The sequence below is a fragment of the Sceloporus occidentalis genome, unplaced genomic scaffold (genome assembly GCF_023333645.1).
Source record: "Sceloporus occidentalis isolate IW3139 unplaced genomic scaffold, rSceOcc1.0.p SCAF_1, whole genome shotgun sequence".
Taxonomy (NCBI): domain Eukaryota; kingdom Metazoa; phylum Chordata; class Lepidosauria; order Squamata; family Phrynosomatidae; genus Sceloporus; species Sceloporus occidentalis.
In genome coordinates this window covers 168,389,614-168,411,043 of record NW_028316981.1, presented here as the reverse complement: position 1 = coordinate 168,411,043, position 21,430 = coordinate 168,389,614, and the positions used below count along the sequence as shown (strand labels likewise).

At 40.1% G+C, this 21,430-nt stretch overlaps 1 protein-coding gene across 2 annotated transcripts in view; it reads left to right on the top strand.

Moving 5' to 3' along the window:
• LOC149322691 (vitamin D3 receptor-like) overlaps nt 1–18,212 on the top strand; it is a 103,556-nt gene extending 85,344 nt beyond the window's left edge. For both annotated transcript variants that reach the window (XM_089481646.1, XM_089481653.1), the window contains exons 6-11: nt 5,243–5,427; nt 7,480–7,582; nt 8,747–8,909; nt 10,905–11,056; nt 11,996–12,112; nt 13,882–18,212. In XM_089481646.1, coding sequence (XP_089337772.1) covers nt 5,243–5,427; nt 7,480–7,582; nt 8,747–8,909; nt 10,905–11,056; nt 11,996–12,112; nt 13,882–14,141 — 980 coding nt within the window. In that variant the 3' untranslated portion in view covers nt 14,142–18,212. The remainder of the gene's footprint in view (nt 1–5,242; nt 5,428–7,479; nt 7,583–8,746; nt 8,910–10,904; nt 11,057–11,995; nt 12,113–13,881) is intronic.
• The last annotated feature ends 3,218 nt before the right edge of the window (nt 18,213–21,430 follow it).

Below are 21,430 nucleotides of genomic sequence, written 5' to 3'. Positions count from 1 at the left end.
GGAGATCAGAACTACTGCTGCCTGGACATTTTTGACTTTTTAGGAAATGGCAAGTCAAGGTATCAGGGCAGCTACTTAACCCATGAAGGATTTGTCATATATAAAGTTGTAGTTAAATTGAATTGGGGTTAAGACAAATTACTGCAAGTAGGTGGAGGAACTTCTGTCATCATCATCATCATCATCATCATCATCATCATCATTTGCCTTTTTTCTCTTTCAGATCTTAGGCCTTTTATCTATACAGCTTCTTTTCTGTGTATGTTACCATGTAGAGCAAGCAAGGATTCTACACACCTTTCAATTTTACTGTCATCCCTCCTCCATCTACTTCCTCCAGTGCCAAAAATAGATTTCTTGCTCTCTTTGAACTTAACTCAAACTTAATCAGAGTTTTTATATCTTGAGATCTCAGTAATGGCATTATAAACTAGAATGGAATATAAAGTAATATATCTTTTATGGTTATAATTTCAGATTAACACCTACTGGGTGGCCTTGGATGAATCACCTTTTCTCAGTCTCAGTTTCCCATCTCTAAAAAGTGTATCATAACACTTTGAAATGGGGGTGGGGTGGGGGGAAGATGGCTGAAACTGAATGGGATCAGCATAGTGAAGTTTTGTGAACAGTGGTTGATAAAGTGTAGCCCTGGCCTGTTTGTGGCCCCCTGTGAAAAAAAATTCTAAACCCTCCCAAAATCTGGACAAAGAAAAAGAGGATGCATTACTGCTCCTGGAAGCCTCCCAGTGCAACAGTGTACCTTTTGGAAAGATTCAAGGGCTCACTGTACAATACAGTTTAACATCAAACAGTACCCTATTCTGAGAATGAGAAGTGGCCTTCCAGCCACGTCGGGGGTTCTTGGTTTTATTTTTCAGTAGCCCAGCTGGACTCCAAAGAATTATTGGGCATAAAAGCGGCCTCCAGACCTAGCCACCCTGATCTTAAAGATTTCTTCCCCTTACATTGCTGCTCCAAAACCCTACAAAGCCTAGAACGGAGAATAATAAATCTAAAACCATAGTTTATTCAATAAATATTTATCGTTAGTAACTATCATTAGAGAATTCCCAAGGATAATTTTACACAGACCTATTAGAAGTGACACATCAACAAGGACTTAAAAGACATATGTTTTTTCTTAACATTTCAAGCATTTATGAAAATGTTTTCTTTTTACAGCATTAGGCAATCACATCCACAATAGCCCTGTCAATTTAGCATCTACACACACAACCTCATCTGCATTGGGGCTTTTTTCTTGCACTGGGCCTTTTTAAATCCCCTAGTTTTGAACTTAAGCCGACCTTTAAACTTTGAATTTTAGTGTGAAGTTGAATTTTAGGTTGGAAAAATGGGTATTTTAAGGCTGGTGCGCATCAAAAATGGCTCCCCCGGTGCTGCATTAGGATCAGAGTTCAAAAACGTTACTTTTTTGAACAACAGAATGCATAAAACTGCAATCTTTTTTTTAAAAAATGAAGCTCTGCTTGGGAGGCAACCCTGATAAACTCTTTACCTTCAAAATTAAAATGGGGTAGGAAGAATGAAATGCAAATATCTGTGAGGTCCAGGAGTGTTTCTAGATTCAATTTGGAAATAAACTGGGATAGGAAAAATAGAGATTAGGTAGAATTTGTGTGTGGTCGGAGGAGAAGCTGGCACTGGAAGAGAGTTAGATGTATGTTGCTGCAAAATCTAGATTTATGAATAAGATAAACAAGTTATCATCTAACCAATGAGTTTCTCATAGGTTTTTATAAATGCTGAACAGATTTACTTATCTTTTGGACACTTCTGTGCCATTTACCTGTTTTTGTTTTGTTTTTTAAAGTCAGGGAGATGGTTTGAATGTGTGACAGATCTAGACTTTTTACTAGATGTGCAGTTAAGTGCTTAAGTTTAATGTTTGGATTTAATGGGGGGAGAGAGTCTGTGAACACTGAACGTTTTATGGATGTACAGGCACATAGGGTGTGGCACCGATTTCTCAGCTTCTGTTTCATTTAGTATAGACACACTGCTGTGTGCACACGACAATATTATGCAAGTTTCCCATAAGTAATATCTCTGATTCAGAGAAACAGAAATTCTATCTCGTTGGTAAACAGCCTGCTGACCAGCACATGAGTTGCTCATTTAGTCTTCTGTGTGAAATAAATTTAGATGTAACCAGGCTTTCTAAAACAAGGAGATGAGACTTTTGCCCTTTCACATACTGCCCTTTCTCTTGAATTATACTGCTTGGAGCAGCTCATGAGGTATGCTGGTCTCACTGGGCTTTTTTTCAGGGTGTAATAAATCCAGGGGGGAGAACTCAGGCAAGATTGTATAAGAATGGGGTTGAAGAAATAAGTTTTATGTCAAATGAAGTATTGTTCTTTCCTACTCCTAATAGCCTTAGCTATTTTAAAATGGGATTTAGCAATATTCCCATGACATGCCTTCTAGGCATATGCTAATTTTGGAGAAAGGAGGCCTGTAATGGCATCTGCCAGCTGAACCTAAATGCTTAAAATGGTCTTCCCCTCACCATCCTACTCATCTCCGCTTTCCTGATTTCAAAAGCTTGGTCCCAGTTGTTAAAACAGGAACCACATCTTAGTTTCAAATGTATTGGCAGGTCTTTTAAAATGAATGAGAAGCCTCTCTTCCTGGCATAAGAATGTGACAAGAGTCCAGCTGGATGAGACCAGAGGTATAACTAGTCCTGGATTCTGTTCCCATAGCGGCCAAGCCAATGTCAATTAGTAACCCCTTACAAAGACATGAGCATAACAACACCCCCACATTTATGTCCTCAGGCAACTGGTATTTCGTGATACTAAAGGAAATAATAGCCACCATGAGATCCCCTGGTTACTGATTCTCATGAGGTAAATCCCCAGTTCTTTACAAAAAAAATCAGGCCAGCCAGGACACTGTCATTTCTACAACAACTTTCTTAGAAACAGCCCGATAATCCAAACAATCATCATTATAGCAGTTTATGGGTTGCAATCTGCCTTTTCTTGCTAGCCACAGGAGCAGTGTGGATTCCAGCCTGATAGTCTTTCTCACCAACTTGCCCCCTCAAATAAAATGCCAAGAGTTTTGCAGTTAGCATAGGAAGAGGCTGGCTGCAGAACTCCATTTGCCTATATTTACTCCTACACATAAGTTTTCTGAGTGACCGTCAGTGACCCTGTTGAAATTTTTTAGCATGCAGGGTGCTTTATAATCTTTATCTCATTATTCTTCACATCTGTGTTATAGGTCATTTTTTTCCCATTTCCCAGCACAGAAAGTGATTGCTCAAAGCTACTAATGGTGGAGTTGAGATATGAATTCCAGTTACCAAGGTTCCAAGTCCAGTATTATTTGCAATGTGGATGCCTGCCACGCTGTCATTTTTGTCTTCAACTTTCCTTGGATATAAATATTGCCTATCCTTTTGCACATATTTGGGGTATTTCATTTAGTAATATCTGAGTGTTACTCCTCAGAAGTACCAAGAATGAGAAATGAATGCAGCCAAATGTGTCTTGGAGTAGAAGGAGCTTATTTTCTGTGCAGTCGTTCAGATTCTAAGAACATACCAGACTTAGGAAACATTGCTAGTTTTAGACTAGAATGCTACAAATCCGCTAGCCAACATGACCAATGAATACATTATCCCAGGGATTCTGACAGCTGTAGTACAAAATAACCATTTCTAATCTCTGAAACCAACTAAATAGTTCATTTTTGCACAATCGTGGTGCCTGTATATTTAGAATTTTGAATTCTTATTCCACAAGAAGGTTCCTACTGATCACAGAAATGTTGAGGTATAATTTCTGTTTCTAGCACATCTGAGGATATTCTTCCTCCTTTTGCTTCCTATCTTCCATTTTTACTTGTTCATGTGCTACTCCAGACATGGGGGATTTCCCTGACAGTCTGGTAAGATTAAGTAACTACCCAATAGCATCATGGATTAACATGCCTGCTGGTCATATTACCACTATGTCCTGAGGAAATTCCTTGGAACCCCATGTACGTTTAAAGCAGAGTTGGTTAAGAATCTTTGTTATATTGTGAAACAACAGGCAAAGCCTTCTGTAAATAATATGTGATGTGGTCACTGTGCGTTTTGGTCCAGATTTTGCCATCCTTGAAGTCTTCCTCCAAAGAACAGATATGGTTGCTTCCCTGCCTTGTATCCATCATAAGCCAAAAAACTGTGTATGTGTACCATGTCCATATTTCAGGCACTAATGTATATTTTTGGAGAATAGGAAACATTCTATTTTTGACTACACCTTGCAGAGGGCAGTGGTTTTCCTGGCTGGGAGATTCTGGGAGATGTAGTTCAAAAAGTAACATTTCTCAGTCTCTGCACATATTTTTCTGGCTTGGTCTTCACCCATATTAGTCATACATTATGTTTGATGTCAATTTTGTTTTAGTGTTCTGGTCACAGCGTTTTTCTGTACTGGCCAAAAGTATGCCTGGCAGCTTCATAATGCAATACATCTGTGTAGACATCTGTGTAGCAGCTCCTCTTTGTGCAACATTGTGGGAATACTTCTGCTGGCACAGTCCCATGACATTGCTTGCCTGTGAGAGTCGATTGTATAGTTGTTTATTTGTCAGACTCTGAGATATTTGCAGACTGCCATTTTTGAATTTTCCACAAGGCATTCAGGTACTGTGTTGTCTTTAGAAGCAGGTTGTGTGTCAGAGGCCTGGTGCCCCAAAACTAGCGACAATAGCAAATTCACAGCCATTCTAGGTGATGATAGTGGTGGTGAAGATGATTAAACTGCACTATTCTTCCAGTTATTCTGAAAAAGACTGCTTCACTGGGATATACAAGGTTGTTCTAGAAACAAATACTATTGGCTTTCTGTTTTGGTATTATCAGTGAGCTGCAGTCATTTACATTAGACCTAATTGGGATGTCTATAGTTAAAAGGGAAAAAATGGCTTCATGTCTCTATCAAGACATGCAAACATCTATTTCAGTGTTTATCACATGGCATTTATATGAATGCCAGATGTGAGCTGTGAACATCACCTAATTTTGCAATTCACACATTGGGCTGTTTTGTTCATTCAGTTCATGCTCTCTCGTCTTCCATTAAAATTACCATGGTAGTCATGTAATTCACAACCTTTGGTACTTGTGTGTTTTGTCTGTTGTCTTACCCTTTAGCTAATTCCAACAGTTTGAACTTAACTGTAATTGTTTTACTATCTTTCCATTTATCAACAGTTATTCTAACAGATGAAGAGGTTCAGAGGAAAAGAGAGATGATAATGAAGAGAAAGGAGGAGGAAGCTCTTAAGGAGAGCTTAAAGCCCAAGTTGTTGGAGGAGCAACAGCGAGTCATTGATACACTTCTTGAAGCCCACCGCAAAACCTATGATCCCACTTACTCTGATTTCAGCCAGTTCCGGGTAAGCGGCTTTCCTTCCTACCTCAATACTACTGTGAGTAGGGGGACATCTGCTGGTAAATTGAGTGAACTGAAGCAGTTATTATTTTTTGATGCTGTGGCTTTTTTTTTGAAGCAACAGTTCTGGCACAATTGTCACTCTCCTCCTCACTTGAAGAAAAAGGAAGTTTGCAGGCTGCAAGGTGAAGCCATTGGACTTACGATGTGTCTGCTGTAAAAATAACTATTTTAATATTTCCTTAGAGAGAAACCAATCCAATTTCCTTTGGAATTGAAATTCAGCTAGTTAATCCTCCACATCCATGGATTTTTTACCCACAGACTCAACCATCAACAGCTTTAAAATATTTTTAAAACTATATAAATTCTAAAAAGCAAACTTTGATTTTGCCATATTATATAAGGGACACCATTTTACGATGACACTGTAAAATAAGCATCCACAGATTTTGGTATCCATGGGTAGCCCTGGAACCAAAGCCAGGCAGATACCAGAGGCCCACTATTATATTTCACTAAGCAGTAAGGAAATTCCTGAAGACCAAGTCAATGTCATCATGTGTATTGGATTAATACAACTTAATAGCAGTTTGTCTAGAATTCACATAATGAAACAAAGTATCAAAGTATCTTTTAAAAAAAAAACACCTAGAATTAACGCCTCATGACAACAGAACTTCTGTCTTGCTTTTGAAAGTGCAACTCTGAAGTCATGGATTCCACTGGACGATGTACATAATAGATGGACAGCCTTCTAGATCATTGCATGTGTCCACCTGCTAGATGCACCTTCCTCAGGGACACTCAGTTCTTCCTCAGTTCTGGGGAAAGAGGAGTAGTAAGGGGGAGAAAGTACTTGTGGCTGAGGCAACCACAAGTGTTTCCTGTCTTGTAGCAACAAGGGAAACAGTTGAGGAAGTGGAGCTCAGCTTTGGGGTTGAGTGATGCACACCAGAATGAGGGAGAAGGCCTTGATGTATGGAGAGCAGAAGTGGAAGGAAAGGAACTTTGCATGCCTGATAACATAGAATTGAAACACTCAACCTCATCCTCCTTTTTTTATATACTCTTCCTCCACGCCTCTCTTCCTCTCTGCCAGATCACATATTCTGAGCCACACCAGTATCTCCTCTGTGGGATAAGAGTCTTCAAAACACCATGTAGCTCCTAGCCTCATGCAGAGAATAACACAAATGTGCCAATTAAGTAAATGTGTCAATAATATAAGTAAATAAATATATGCAAATTGCCCTCACAACTTAAAATACTTTTTTTCCTATGTGGCTCTGGCTCATAATGTACTTTCTGTGTCTTTTCCTAAATGATTCTTTGGTATTTTACTATACCTTGAGTCTCTCTTTATGGAATTCCAAAATCTGAAGTATTCCATAAACCAAAACTCTTTTTCATGGATGGCTGAAATAGTGAGATTGCTTTCTGATGATTCAGTGTACACAAACTTTATTTCATGCACAAAATTTAAAATATAGTATAAAATTACCTTCAGGCTATGTGTGTAAGGTGTATTTGAAACATAAATGACTGTTGTGTTTAGATTTGGTCCCATCTCCAAGATATCTAATTTTGTACATATATCCAAATACAGATATTCAGAATAATTCTAGTACCTTCTAGATATCTACTTCAGATATCTGAAATGCTTGGGGCCAGAAGTATTTTGAATACTCTGCTCTAATTTGGTTATTTCTATACAGAGTATTAGTATGTAAGAAATCTTTTGGGGAGAGCATTTTATTGTTCCAGGAAGTAGCCTACAGGGCAGACAAACTAGGCAAAAGCTAATAGAAGTAAAGCAATAGAAGAGAAAACAGATTTGCAAAAGTACTTTGTAATAATCTGACTCAATTTCCACTGATAGGCAAAAGCTACAGGTGTTCTTGATCTATCTCAGACCATTCTTTGCTTCTCAGCAAGATGTTCCCATGAATGCACACTCCTTTGCAATAAGCAAAACTTGGGAGCAGGAAATACAGATGTCCTGGGGAAAATAAACCAGATAGTTGAAATGCCCTTTCTGTCCTTTTTGTTTCAGCCTCCAGTCAGAGGTAGAAGAATTACAAGTAGATCTTCCTCTATTATGACACAAGGTTTCTCCTCTTCAGAAGACTCCTTAGATACCTTCAGCTCCTCCCCAGGTGACATATAGGGTGCCAAATAACATTTATGTCTGCAGCTTGTTTGGGGTTTTTTGGTTTGGTTTGCGTTTTTTGAAACTCTATGGGAATATGAACAGTAGCCAAATTGGTGTTTCAAAGCTGGCAGTTTTAGCATTTTATTTGTTTGTTTGTTTATTTGTTTATTTATTTACTTATTTCAATTGCATTGCTGCTTTTTTCCCAGAAAGGGACCTAAGGCAGCTCACAGACAAAAACATTTCAAAAACTTTACAGTAAAAATTTTAAAACATTTAAAATCATCTAAGTAAAAACGGGATAAAAATGCATTAAAATGTGCAAAAGGTAAAAACATAACAAACAAACAAACAAAATGCACACCCCATATTAAAGCCACCCTGACATGATTATATATTGAAAGCCTGGTTGAATGAAAACATTTTAGCTTGCCAACAAAAAGAAAGTGGGGAGGACCAGCCTAGGCTGCCGCAGAATGGAGTTCCAGAAGGTGGGAGTAGCCACTGAGAATGCTCTCTCTCATGTCCTCACCAAGTGAGCCTGTGATGGTTGCAGGATCAAGAAAAAGCTTTCCACTGAATATTTTATTGTTCTGGCAGGTTTCTATGGGGAGATACAATTCTTCAAATAATGTGGGCTTAGCCATATAGGGCTTTATAGCCTCTTGCTCTCTTCAATAAATATGGTTTTCATCAGATTTGCTGAGCCACTCCTAGCTCATTGTCTCTTCCTGGATTGCTTTATCTTGATGGCTCCTGGTTGATCTGATTTTTCTGGACCTTGTAATGAAGAAGAAATAGCAGAACTACTATCACTTAGCAGTCTTGTGTTTCCACAGACCTGTGCACTTCCTTGTAGTAGTCTGTGATGACAGAGGACCAATATAAATCAGTCTTCAACCATGGGGCCAAGCTACAACAGAACATAAAATAATTTTAAATATGTAAATGCTAGACTAATTAATATTAATGGCCAGAAAGATTTAAGAAGCCATATTGCAGTCTGTAGCGAACATTAAGCCTCTTTCAGAAAAAAACATTTTATGTCCCTTTTGAACAGGCTTTTTTTCCATTTCGGTTTTAACTAATATTTACAGAACGTAAGCAAGTTACGCTCTAAACACTTAAGTAAGTCTAAATTGTGTGTTTTCCTCTCCCTCCCTTGTAGAACCTAAGATGTTCTCTAATCTGGAACTAAGCGATGACAGTGATGAAAGTGCATCCATGTCCATTGACTTCTCACACCTTTCCATGCTGCCTCACCTGGCTGACCTTGTTAGCTACAGCATCCAGAAAGTGATTGGATTTGCAAAAATGATTCCAGGGTTCAAGTAAGAATGGATTTGGTTTCAGTAACTGTGTGTGTTTATTGTTGCTGTTTATTTAAACCAGAATTATATCAGACTACTTACCTCCCAAGAAGACTTCATGCTAGGTTGTATGTGCCCTTGTTGCCTTTTGACTTACAGCTGGGGCCTTTTTCATGCTTCACAAATATAGTGTAACGATTTCACTTTAACTGTCATGGCTGCATCCTGTGGAATCCTGGGGTTTTAATTTGGTTTTCAGTACTAGAGCTCTCAGGAGAAATCTAAATACTCCTCCCTGAACTGAAGATCTCAAGATTCTATAGCAGTGGTCCTCAAACTGTTCTCTTTAAGGGATTTTGGACTCCATCTCCCAGAATCCCAGACTATTGGCCAATATGGCTAAAGCTTCTGGGAGCTGAAGTCCAAAATCTCTTAAAGGGCACAATTTGGGGACCACTGTTCTGTAGGATGTTGCCATGGCCATTAAAGTAGAATTGTTGTGGTGGTGTACATTCAAGTCAGTTCTAACTTATGTTGACCCTATGGTAATCCTATCATGGGCTTTTCTTGGCAAGTTTCTTCAGAGAGGGTTGGCTATTGCCATACCCTGAGGCTGAGAGAGTGTGACTTGCCCAAGGTCTCCCAGTGGGTTTACATGGCCAAGACAGGAATCAGACCCTGGTCTCCAATCATAGTCCAATGCTCTAACCACTACACCATGCTCAGTCACTAAAATGGAATATAACACCATAATTGCTATAACTGCAGACTGAAGGATATCCTCAAGTTATGTCTTGCTCCAGAAGGTAAAGGTGACCTACCTGCACAAGTCTCTGGTGTCTGTGATCCAGTCTGATACAAAATTCCCTGGAAGGTGACACTCCTTTCCAAGCACCTTATACACTTTCCAAATACATTCCCCACCCTTTGAAAACCATTCTGTTCAAGTATATACAGTCTGCTGCCTCATGCTATCCACTGAAGATCCACCCAGGACAAGCAGTCTAATCATCACTAATTATTTTAAATAGAAACATTTAGCCTAAGAAATTATATGGCTGCATTGTATTTATCCTGACAGGAGTCCTGTGCAGTAGGTCACAATTATTCAGATTTTACAAAATGAGGAGAAATAGCCTCTTGCATTGCCCAAGGTAATCTGGAACAAATCCTACAATCAGACTGTAAGCCAAAACAGTAATGTATTTACTATCTGTGCCAGTTGCCCAGTTCATCCATTGGCATGGTGTATTTAACAAATCCCATCAAAAATTGAGCATTAATGGAATGTCATATAATTCAGCTGCAGGGCTAATTTGAATAAGGTTTTGCCCAACTCTCATTTGGGTGTGTGTGTGTGTGTGTGTGTGTGTGTGTGTAGAATCATAGAATCATAGAGTTGGAAGAGAGCACAAGGGCCATCCAGTCCAACCCCCTGCCATGCAGGAAATCACAATCAAAGCATCCCCATGTGTACACATAGAGTTTTCAGAAAGAGTTTGAACTTAAGCTGTCCATATCTACCCAATGGCACTCACTCTTTGGGATTCTAATTTGAAGGAGAAGGGTCTTGAGATGATAATAGGATTCAAAGCTGAAGCTTGTTGACTGTACATAGATCACTGAGCACTCAGTAACTCACACTATAATGTGTAGACTTACCTACTCTGAAAGTGTTGTACTTGAATTGTCCCTAAAAATTCTGTGTGTGGTCAATGCATTATAGAAACAAGTGTGTGCATATATATCAATTCATTGCTATTGCAGTGAGCTTATTGGAGACTGCCCTACAGAGAGTTAAGTACATAAGGCCAGTATGTGATAGCTAAATATATGAATGTAGAGGCATGTGTGAACAGTGAAATATAAAATTATTCACCAAGGGAGCTCCTTGATAGTGTTAGTGTTAAGCTGAGGGGAATCAAATAGTCATGAGTTGTAAGCTTTGCCATGTGAAATATTGTAATGATGGATGATCTGAGGATTCAGAAACAATTTCCCCCTTCCCCAATGTAGAGACCTAACAGCAGAAGACCAGATTGCTCTGTTGAAATCCAGTGCCATTGAAGTAATTATGCTCCGTTCAAATCAGTCGTTTTCACTGGAGGATATGTCCTGGACCTGTGGCAGCAATGACTTCAAATACAAGATTAGCGATGTCACACAAGGTATGGTGCTTTCAGGTGTGAATGTCATAAGAGGCTATACATAGTTCATAAAGATGGTCTTTTCTGAGATGTGCTAAATTGGAAGCCGGACCTCTGCTCAGACAATAATTTCACCATCTCTGCTTTCCAACCACAGGAAACAAAAAGTCATTACAAACCAATATGGAGAAGACGAGAATCTGAAAAATCAATAATAATAAATTGATCCTTTAAAAAACCTAATGTGCCAAAGTCCCTTTCACTTTTAATAGGATTTAACTGTTTTTACTTTGTATCTGTTTCTTTGTGTATTCTGTTTACATTAGACTACTGTGATGGGTTGTGCATTTTAGAGACCCAGATAACGCTGGCCTCTAACACTGCAATGGCTTCCATTGTGCTTCTGAGCAAAATTCAGATTTCTGATTTTAACTTACAAAGCCCTAAACAGCTTATGGTCAGAATATCTGAAAGATCACCTCCTCACATATGAGCCTGCCTGAAATTTGAGGTCCTCAGTGGAAGTCCTGTTGCATGTCCCAACACTTTGTGAAGTTAGGTTAGTATGTTCACGTAAAAGGGATTTCTCTGTAACAACCGAACTGTGGAACTCCTTACGAAAGGGAATCTTTTGAGATTTTAGAAGGCACCTAAACAGTAATATTCAAAGGGACCTTTAATGATTAAAATTGCTGTGTTTGTAAAACTGCATTTTAAGATTCTTTTTAGAGAGTTTTTAAAAAAATAGTATTATAACTTTATATATATATATATATATATATATATGGACAGAAATAGTGCACTCATAGATTCTAAAGATCTTTTGGGAGAATTAATGTTGTTGTGTAGTTGATGGATCCATTGATTTCTCGTTTAGCTTAATTTTGCTTCTTGCTCTGTTTCAGACTAGCTTGCAAAAATACATTGCTTCTTTAAAAGGTTGCTTTGTTTCTGTTTCAGCTGGTCATAGTCTAGACTTACTTGAGCCCCTTGTGAAGTTTCAGATTGGCCTGAAGAAACTGAACCTGCATGAAGAGGAGCATGTGCTCTTGATGGCCATCTGCATCCTTTCTCCAGGTAAGAGAAACATTGGTCTCTTGGGCTGCATTTTAGTTGGCTGCCCTTCAGTGGCTGAGGGCATCTACAAGCCATTTTGTGCATAATACTTTTCCAACATAGGGACAGGTTCTATACTGGAAATAACACAGAACTCTCTTTTCACTGTTGGGTGTAAAACTCTTGAAAGCATCTCTTTCTCCATAGCTGCACACATTCAGTTATCACAATTACAAAAATATAAGAAAACCAAAAGCCATTTCCCATTTGACAAAATCTGTAAAAGATTTCATTTCCCCACAATTCCTTCAGCAATGCAGGGCAAAGCTGTTGCTTTCACACTAGCAAGAAACAGAGAACATGAGGTCTTAGTGTGCATCCAGATAGTGCTGCCAGTAAAACAGGTATTGTGTAGCTATTCTGGTCTCAAAGGACTCTGTGGTTTTTTTTACATTGTTGATATGCTTATTCAGACTCCAGATCATTTGGTTACTGATCACAGGAACCTACCATACAGTTACATTGGAGTTAACTACTTCCACTTTCCTTCTAATTTCTTCCCTTGTACACACAATTATGAGGAGAAGCAGGCTGAAGCCAAACCTCATTCAGAGAGTGGCTCTTTTCCATGAAGCAGACACAAGAAAGCTATCTTGGCAGAATCCATGTGGAGGTGCACCAGCAGCATCACATATCCCTTGTTTATCTGTAGGTGATTGTTGTTAGGGATCAGGAGAGAAGTAGATCATGGTGGATGAGCAGCAGCACCCAGGAACCTTTCCTTGCCGGGAGGATAATGCAAAGAGCTAGAGAAGGTGGTGGCAGTGGGCTCTCTCCATTCCCTCTATAAACTGTACAAGGAAGGCACTCACTCCTACTTTTTGCAAGCCATAAGAGGCAAACAAGGGTTTAAATACAGTAAAAGGTCTCATGAGCTTCATCCCTCATAATTACACAAGGGCACAGCCCAAGCTGCAGCCAGCTCTGTTTTTAAAATTGCATTTCAGGACTGTTTTTTTTTAAAGAGTATTATAATTTTTAAAACTATATTTATTTATACTGTTCTAATTGTTTTCATTTGTTTATTGCATTAGGAGCCCTTGCGGGTTAGGATGCAATACAGAAATACCGAAAAAGAAAAATAGGAGGGAGGGAGGATTAAAGCTTGTGCTTCAAAAAATTGCCGAACCTACCGATTCCTAGAGAGAACATATTAATCAAATCCACAAATAATCAAATCTGCAAAAGTCAAACCCACAAATGTGGGGGGGGGGGGGCAGGTGTAAAACCTTTTGTACCTCAACATTTTTAAACCTTCCCACAATTTGTCTTGTCAAAAGGTCTTGCAGTACCTTTCTCCCAGGGAGTTGCCCTAACCCTGCACCTCCGATATGATCAGAAATTTTTAAAATAAAAAGATCAGTTACTCTATCCACGGCATGGTACCCACTTGCCTTAAGTCACATTGCTGCTTTCTTCTCCTGCTTCATATTTTGTGATCCTCAGTTCTTGGTATTTGACAATCCTGCCTCATGTCACAGTTTGTGGCTCCTAACCTAAAATCCACACAGGGAATGTGTGAATGTTGTTTTGCAAGCTCAGCATTTTCTCCCAGAATTGTTTTTTTAAAAGCACTAAATTTGTGGTGCTGTAAGAGAAGAGGGATTGTATGAGTGCATAGATAGTGAAAACAAAACAAACAACTACAGTGTGCATAGACCCCCCCCCCTTATTTCCCCCTTTGTGCTCACTCTTGTCACTACATGCGTTTCTTGTGTTGTGTTTTCTAGATCGCCCTGGTGTTCTGGACACTGCTCTGGTGGAGTCCATCCAGGACAATCTTTCAGAAATCCTGCAGACATACATTCTCTGCCGACACCCCCCTCCTGGAAATCGCCTGCTCTACCCCAAGATGATCCAGAAACTTGCAGACCTGAGGAGCCTGAATGAGGAGCATTCCAAACAATATCGCTGCCTCTCCTTCCTGCCTGAACACAGCATGCAGCTCACTCCACTGGTTCTTGAAGTCTTTGGCAATGAAATCTCGTGACATGGTCTTGGGAATGAAACACGCCGAAGTAAAGGATGGAGTCAACTCAGCTTCCCACCGGTGGCAAACTGAGAGCTTTGACCCAAGTGAAGATTTGTATATTCTGTCAGTGAGAGTTTTAACATTTTCCCCTCCGCCCACACTACCAGAGGGACTGCATCATTTGTACATCTACAGTCTCATCCTTTGCATTGCTGCTGAGCAGCAGTCTGCAAGCTAATCCCTTCTCTCCTGTCAATCAATCAAAACTGAATCGCTTTCTCACTTGCTGCTTTGCCAAAATGACACTGCTTGTCGCTTTCTTCAGTGTTGAGCCTTCAAGCCAGCGACTAAAACTTCTGTACTGTGGGTTAAGAAAAATAATGACTGGATAAGAGCTTCCAGTTAGAAGAGATGGAATTGAGGGTTTGGGGCTGATGGGACTACTGGGTCATGTCATAATACCATGTGGAGAGCTTTCAGTCCAGCATGACAGTAATGTGCAGAAAAAGATAATTGTTCTTTTCTGTGCAATATGTGTACTCATTCCCACCTACCCACCCATCCTGCAGTTGTCAAGGCTGTTCAGTACTAAAGGTATTTATTAGCCAGATAATGAATTGGAGAGAGCTGTTTACTGGATTAAGTAGCCTATACCATCTTTCTGGCTTAAAAAAAAGAATTGTGATTTGTCCAGTGTGCACAGTGCGTAACACATGCTGGCACTAAATAGATAGAAGGAGGATAATTGAACTAACCATGTACATCTCAGTGAAGATCTTCTGGGAGAATCTTAAATAACCAGCTCTTGCCAGGATTTCAGCATTGGTTTCAAAAGAAGAAAATGCACTCAGAACATGCCCTCTTTGTAACATTTATCCTCAATCAGTTTCAAACACTACCAGTTATCAAGAGGTGATTCCAGTTAACCCAGTGGTATGGTATGGGGCTGGTTTGTAATCCATTTAAAGGGTTTGAATTGTTCAAGATAATGGTGTCCTTTCATAGCAGAACTTATCAGCTTGTGGTCCTCCAGATGTTTCTGGACTTCAATTCCTATCAAGCCCAACCAGCATAATGAATGGTATGGGATTCTGGGAGTTGCAGGTCAGCGTCTGGAGGACCACAAGTTTCCCACTCCTGCTTTAGTGTGATGTAGAGACCCATTTGTCAGCAGTCCAAGCCATGTGTAAAGTGGCATCTACAGGTCACTGTCCAAAGAACTAACATGCAGAAGTAATCTTCAGATCTGTTCATGCTCAGGGCCGCAGTGTTTGAGTCAGTCCTTAGTCATACTCAGGGAGGCTGAAACTAATTTATTTTTGTCACTCATAAGATGTTTACTGTGAGTTTGATGATCTCTGGAAAACTTAAGCACAAGCTGTCACAAGATGGGAAGGGAAGGAATTCATCATCAGTTTTAAAGCAGTTTGGAATAGGCAGTTGCTCATATATTGGTCCAAAAGAATCTTGAATAATACAGATAGGTTTCATTGGGCCAATATTTGATTCTTGTAAGAGTTGAGAGCCATTTGAATGACAAAGAGTTTTTAAGCATGCAAAATGAGAAAGATAAATTGTCAGCTGTAATTAGACTTTCTCTTCATGGCTGCATCCACACTGCAGAAGTAATGCAGTTTGACACCGCTTTAACTGCCATAGCTCCATGCAATGGAGTCCTGGGATTTGTAGTTTGTTGTGGCACCAGAGCTTTCTGACAGAGAAGGCTAAATATCTCACAAAACTACAAATCCCAGAATTCCATAACAAAGTGGTGTCAAACTGCATTATTTCTGCTGCCGATATCACTTCAGATAGATGGTAGCCTGCTCATAAAATGTGTGCCATTCATTTCAACTACATGCTGTACATTCACCAGCAGGATCTCGATCTCTCTCTCTCTCTCTCTCTCTCACACACACACACACACACACACTCTCTCTCTAAAATGATTGTGACAGCTGCAGTTTGCACATCATGTACAGCTACAGGTGAGCACCTAAACTGTCTTATGGGATAATTCTAAGGATACACAAAGCCTCTGTTGACTATATTTAGCAGTTCTGTGGGATTGTGTCAGTAAGTATTTGCATATATGAACTGATCAAGGTGGAAGTGGGAGCTTTCTCCTTAGAGTAAAATCTTCCTTTTGTTCGCTAGGTGTCAGTAGGGTAATATAGGAAGAGGTAATTCTTGTGTAAAAGTGCCTTGGGCTTGCTCCAATGCAGTGATTTTTCTCCCCCAAATTATGAGTAGATAATTTTAGTCTAAAATTGGTCTAAATTACTAGGCTTGAAGAGATCCAAATTAACTTCCTTTTGTACCTTCTGCAGCCCACCCACATGGAGTAAGTCTCTGTGGTATACATGTCTGGGAGCAATGCATGCAGGTGCCTCTCTCTTCCCCCAAAGTACAACTGTCTCCCTTTTCTTGGACAGAACACAATTAAAGGGCAAACATTTGCATCCTAGCAGCGAAGAAAGGAAAGCATCCATTTGCCACATGGCTCTTGACACATGCTTGTAAGATAAGCCTACTTCTCGAAGCGATGCAACTTCAGCTACTGAAGAAAAATCTGGAAGTGCATATACAAGAGGGAGGGAGAGGAGGTTATATGAATTTTTTAAGGGCCTATCATAGGAAGATATCAGTCTGCAAAGAGTTCTTGTAGCACTTTTTCAGAACAATTGGTTCCTCTACCCCAATACTGTCAGCACTGGTTGGCAGCAGCTATCCAGCGATTCAGGCAAGATCCATTCATAGCTCTAGGGATTGAACCTGGGACCTTCTTCATGCAAAGCATGTGCTCTGTCACTGACTTGTATCTCTCCCTGTGACACAGATGTGAATGTGAGGTTTAGATCCTGTGTGTGTCCCATCCCAAGAATTAATCCCTAAATCTAATGGGATGGGGAGCCATCATTGGGGCCTGATATCTAAATCCATCATGCAGAGTATTCTTTCATAAGGGAGTGGAACCAACCATGCTTCCAACCACTGCATACTTTAAAATAATGATTCTAGCCAGCAACTCAAACTTATTGGTGAGTTGTGTCTAGTTTGTTAAAGGCAGTATGAAAACACCCCTTTAGTTTAATGAATGTCTTTCATCAGTTCATTTGTGTTTTTTTCCTTTGCTTCCTTTGCTGGTGTGTGTGTGTAATTTTATTTTATCTTTTGGTCATCTGCCGTCAGCCAAGAGGTTGGAACTGACTCTAGGGGTGCTTCTAGTTGACATCTGATTTGATTCACAGCTTTGTACAGGAGATCCAGTAGCTTCCCAATGCTTTTTGACTGCTAGCATTAGGAGCCCTCCATCTGGAAGCATCCTGCCTGTCTCTCAAAGTTCCCTATGGGCAGAACTTGGATAAATTACCGCTATGGGCAACTCCTAGTATGTCCCATGGTCATTGGCCAAAAGAGATATAGTTCAAAAGAATAACTTTTCCAAACTGCCTGTCAGATTTGTCCAAGCCCTCCATCTGGAAGTACCCTCTAAATAAATCCCTGTAGCCATTAAGAGAATAAAACAGGCCATTATATTTTTCCAAAGAATTGTGGTGAGGGTTTTTAAACCTTGCCCATATATTAAATGCATTAACAATGCCAATGCTGAACAATTCGCCCCAGATTCTGTGGCTTAATTGAATGTGTAAATAGCTATTTAATATAGGTTGACAATGTTCTGTTGTAAAATGTAAATTGGATTTTAGACATTTTAAGAACAATGACATTTGAATCAAAGCTGCTCATTTTGAGAGATGCTGGAATCCTCCCCCTCCCAACTCTGCATGTGAAAGCCAAACATATAAAGTGCAAGAGGAGTAGCTTCTTTCCAAATGTGAAACACAAATCATCTCTCGTTTGTTGCCTTGTGTAATTTAAATGGTCATGCGATGCACTTTATTAAAAAAAAGATCAGTGGAATGATTTAAAGAGACAAATCTATATTTAATTATAGTAGTTCTGTTGATGAAGAATTAGAGGTGATTGCTATCTGTTTGTTCCTCTGTACATCTTTGGGCTTTTTTCTAATGGGTAAAAAGAAGATCTAATATAAAGAAAAATAAATCCAGAGCTTTATTGACATGATAAGGAATGATTGAATCCTGTTGTAAGTGTAATATGCTGTTACCTTATTAATAAAAATGTATTGCTTTGTGGAAAATAAATCACATGTGTAATTTATTTACAGTGCAATCCTGTACATTTGGCTGAGAGGTATGCCAGCCTCATTGAGTTCAGAGGAACTTGTTTCCAAGTAAGAGCCCATACAGAGAGGCCAAAATAAAGCTGCTTAGGGTCACTTTGGAGGTATGCTGTTTAAATGACACACGCATCTTAAGAGACCAGAAGCCATGCTCCAGTCCTAAATGTCTTAATATTTGTCAGTCTGTATAGTTGATTTTCTGCTTCTTTTAATATTTTGGAAGTTTATTTTTACATACCTTATTACAAATGTCCTACACTGCAAATCTCCATAAAGCCACCTTCAGCCACTTTTCCAAAGGTCTGGTTTATGGCCTTACTCTGCCACAATCTATACAATAATCACAAATCATTTTTGATTGCCACTATCTTAATGTTGGGGGGGAAAAGTGGGGGGGGGGATTGTTGATTTCTGAGGTTCCCCTTCATGGTGCAGCCCACATACCAGAAGAATCAATATTCAGACTCTTAGTAGAACACATCTGGCCGTCAAAACTGGCTGTGATGATGAGCGATGAGGCTCATAACCTAACAACATTCAGGACTTCACCATCTCTGCTTTAGAAATGGAGTCATGGTTTGTGTAACCTGAGGGACAATTATAGATAGGAAAGAGTGTCCAGTATCAGACACAGATTGTAAACATGGAAAGCATGGGCTGACACAAAATAAGGTTTTACATTTGCTACAAATCACAATATCCCAGGGTTTGATTTCTGCCTTTCACCCATATTTTACTGAATCTTCTTATGATAATATAGGTGGTTTGCTTGTTATGTGAGTAAAGGTTGTCAAATGTTGTTCTTAATTGCCTATGAGTTGGCTTTGGCTCATGGTGACCTTGTGAATGAGATGTCTCCAGGGCCCCCTGTCCTCAACCCTCTTCCTCTCTTCCTACTTTCCACCTTTCTAAGCATTATTGTATTTTCTTTTCACGATATGGCCAAAGTACAACAGCCTCAGTTTAGTCATCTTGGCTTGCAGGGAAAGCTCAGGCTTGATCTGTTCTAGGACCCATTTGTTTGTCTTTTTGGCCATCCATGTATCCTCAGTGCTCTTCTCCAGCACCACATCTCAAATGAGTTGATTTTCTTCCTATCTGCTTTCTTCTGTACATGTTGATGGGGAATACAATGGCTTGGACTATCCTCGCTTTAGTGTTCTAGCTTTGAACTTTATGATCTTGTCCAGTTCTTTCATAGCTGCCTTCCCCTCCTTCTGATTTCTTGACTGCAATCTCTGTTCTGATCAATGATTGATCCAAGATATAGGGAGTCTATTTCAATTCCCTCATCATCTAGACTCAATTTTAAAGACAACCAAATGTCTAATCTATTGAATTGACCTTCTTTTTTTGATGGTGCAGGAATCTATCCCTAATCCTTCCATATTAATTTTATTTATACACACACACACACACGTTATTTCTGCTTCTGGTACCAATGGTTCTGTTAAAGGAAGAATACCCAGGAACACATCCACTTTGTTAACTGAGGTAGACCTGGAGATGGTTCTGGCACTGAATGGTGGCCGGTGGAGATGGTGACCATTATCCAAACTGCAGCTTCCAAAACTATCAATGTAAAAAGGAAATTGCTTGTGAGAAAGTCTATTAATAATGTCAGGAGAGAGAGAAACTTGACATTGAGTAAAACGAATATAACCAGTCCTTTAGAAAAATGGGCCTGATGAATTCAACCCACCCTTCTTACCTCACCCGCATCACAGGGAATGTCAAACCTGCTCACTCTATAGAGTTTTATGGAACATTTAGCAGACATTTCCCAGTGTATGATCTCTCTCCAATCCAGCAGCAATAACCATCAAGAAAGCAAACAGCTTTTTGCACGAAAGACCTTTGTACCCGTGTTTGCTCCACCCAAAACAGACAGGAGTGAGAGCTCTATTAGAGCTTAGGCTTGGCTCTGATTTTGTGCTTGGTGGCTGCTCAGTATCCACTCACTCCTGAAACTCTGTGGATGCTCTTCACGGGGACCCTGCTGGGAAATTTGTGCAGACGCAAAAGCCATTTGTGTGCCTTCATGTCGTTCCCGGCTTATGACAAGCCAAAGGCGAACCTGTCGCGGTGTTACCCATGCTGCTTCATATAAATTTTGGAATCAATGATAACCCTTGGATGACCCCTGGCCAGACTCCAAGCCTGTCCTCCATTACTGGCAAAGCGAGAGGACAGGTGCACCTCCCCTGAGGGGAGAAGCCCCATTTACATCTTAGAAGGTCTGGGAAGTCGCATGAAGGGATTATCTTGAGTCAGAAGGAGTAAAATGTTTGCCTTTCCTGAAGCTATCACCCCCTCCTCAAGTCTGTTGTCCGAACAACTTAAGTCATTGATATTATCAGATCCAGACATCCAGGTGAAAGAAAGCAATTAAACTCCTTTGTTCCAATCACCAAAACTCTCTGCCCTCAGGCGAGATTTCGCCCTTAAAAGGTCCCAACTTTGGCTGCTCAGCGCGCCATTTGCAAGGTCTACTTACTCCACGTCAGTCAGACCTCTGTTCTGGTAGCCGGCATCTCTGCTCAAACCCAGGTTGCGGAGCAGACTGTCTCACTGTCCACCACCACTCCATTCGCTCCCCGGAGGGAATCTACATTCTGGTAAGCATCACCCTTAGTAACGCCTGAAATCTGTTCCTATTTTCCAACCCTGATTTTCCTGAGTCCTGAGTGTTTGTGTGAGTGTATGCGCAACGCATGTGTTTTTCCCCTATTTCAATAAATTAGACATCTAGTTATTGCAATCCGTCTCAGCTTTATTTATTGGGATCCCCTGGTCTACTCCGTATAAATATCGGGAGGGCGATCTTGGTGGGCTCTTGTAGTCAGCCCCCTCTTGCAATATTTGGGACTAATAACAACATAATAAAATTCCCCTAACGGACCCTTGGCTACAGCGGGGTTTTCTTGGCAAGGTTTGTTCAGAGGAGGTTTCCCGTTGCCTTCCCCTGAGGAGGCTGAGAGAGTGTGACTTATTGCCCACGGTCAATATTATGGCTCATCATGGTCCCTGCCAGAGCGCTCTGGGGCCACAATAAACTACAAATGCCAGGATTCCACAGCACTGAGCCAGGGTGGATGAA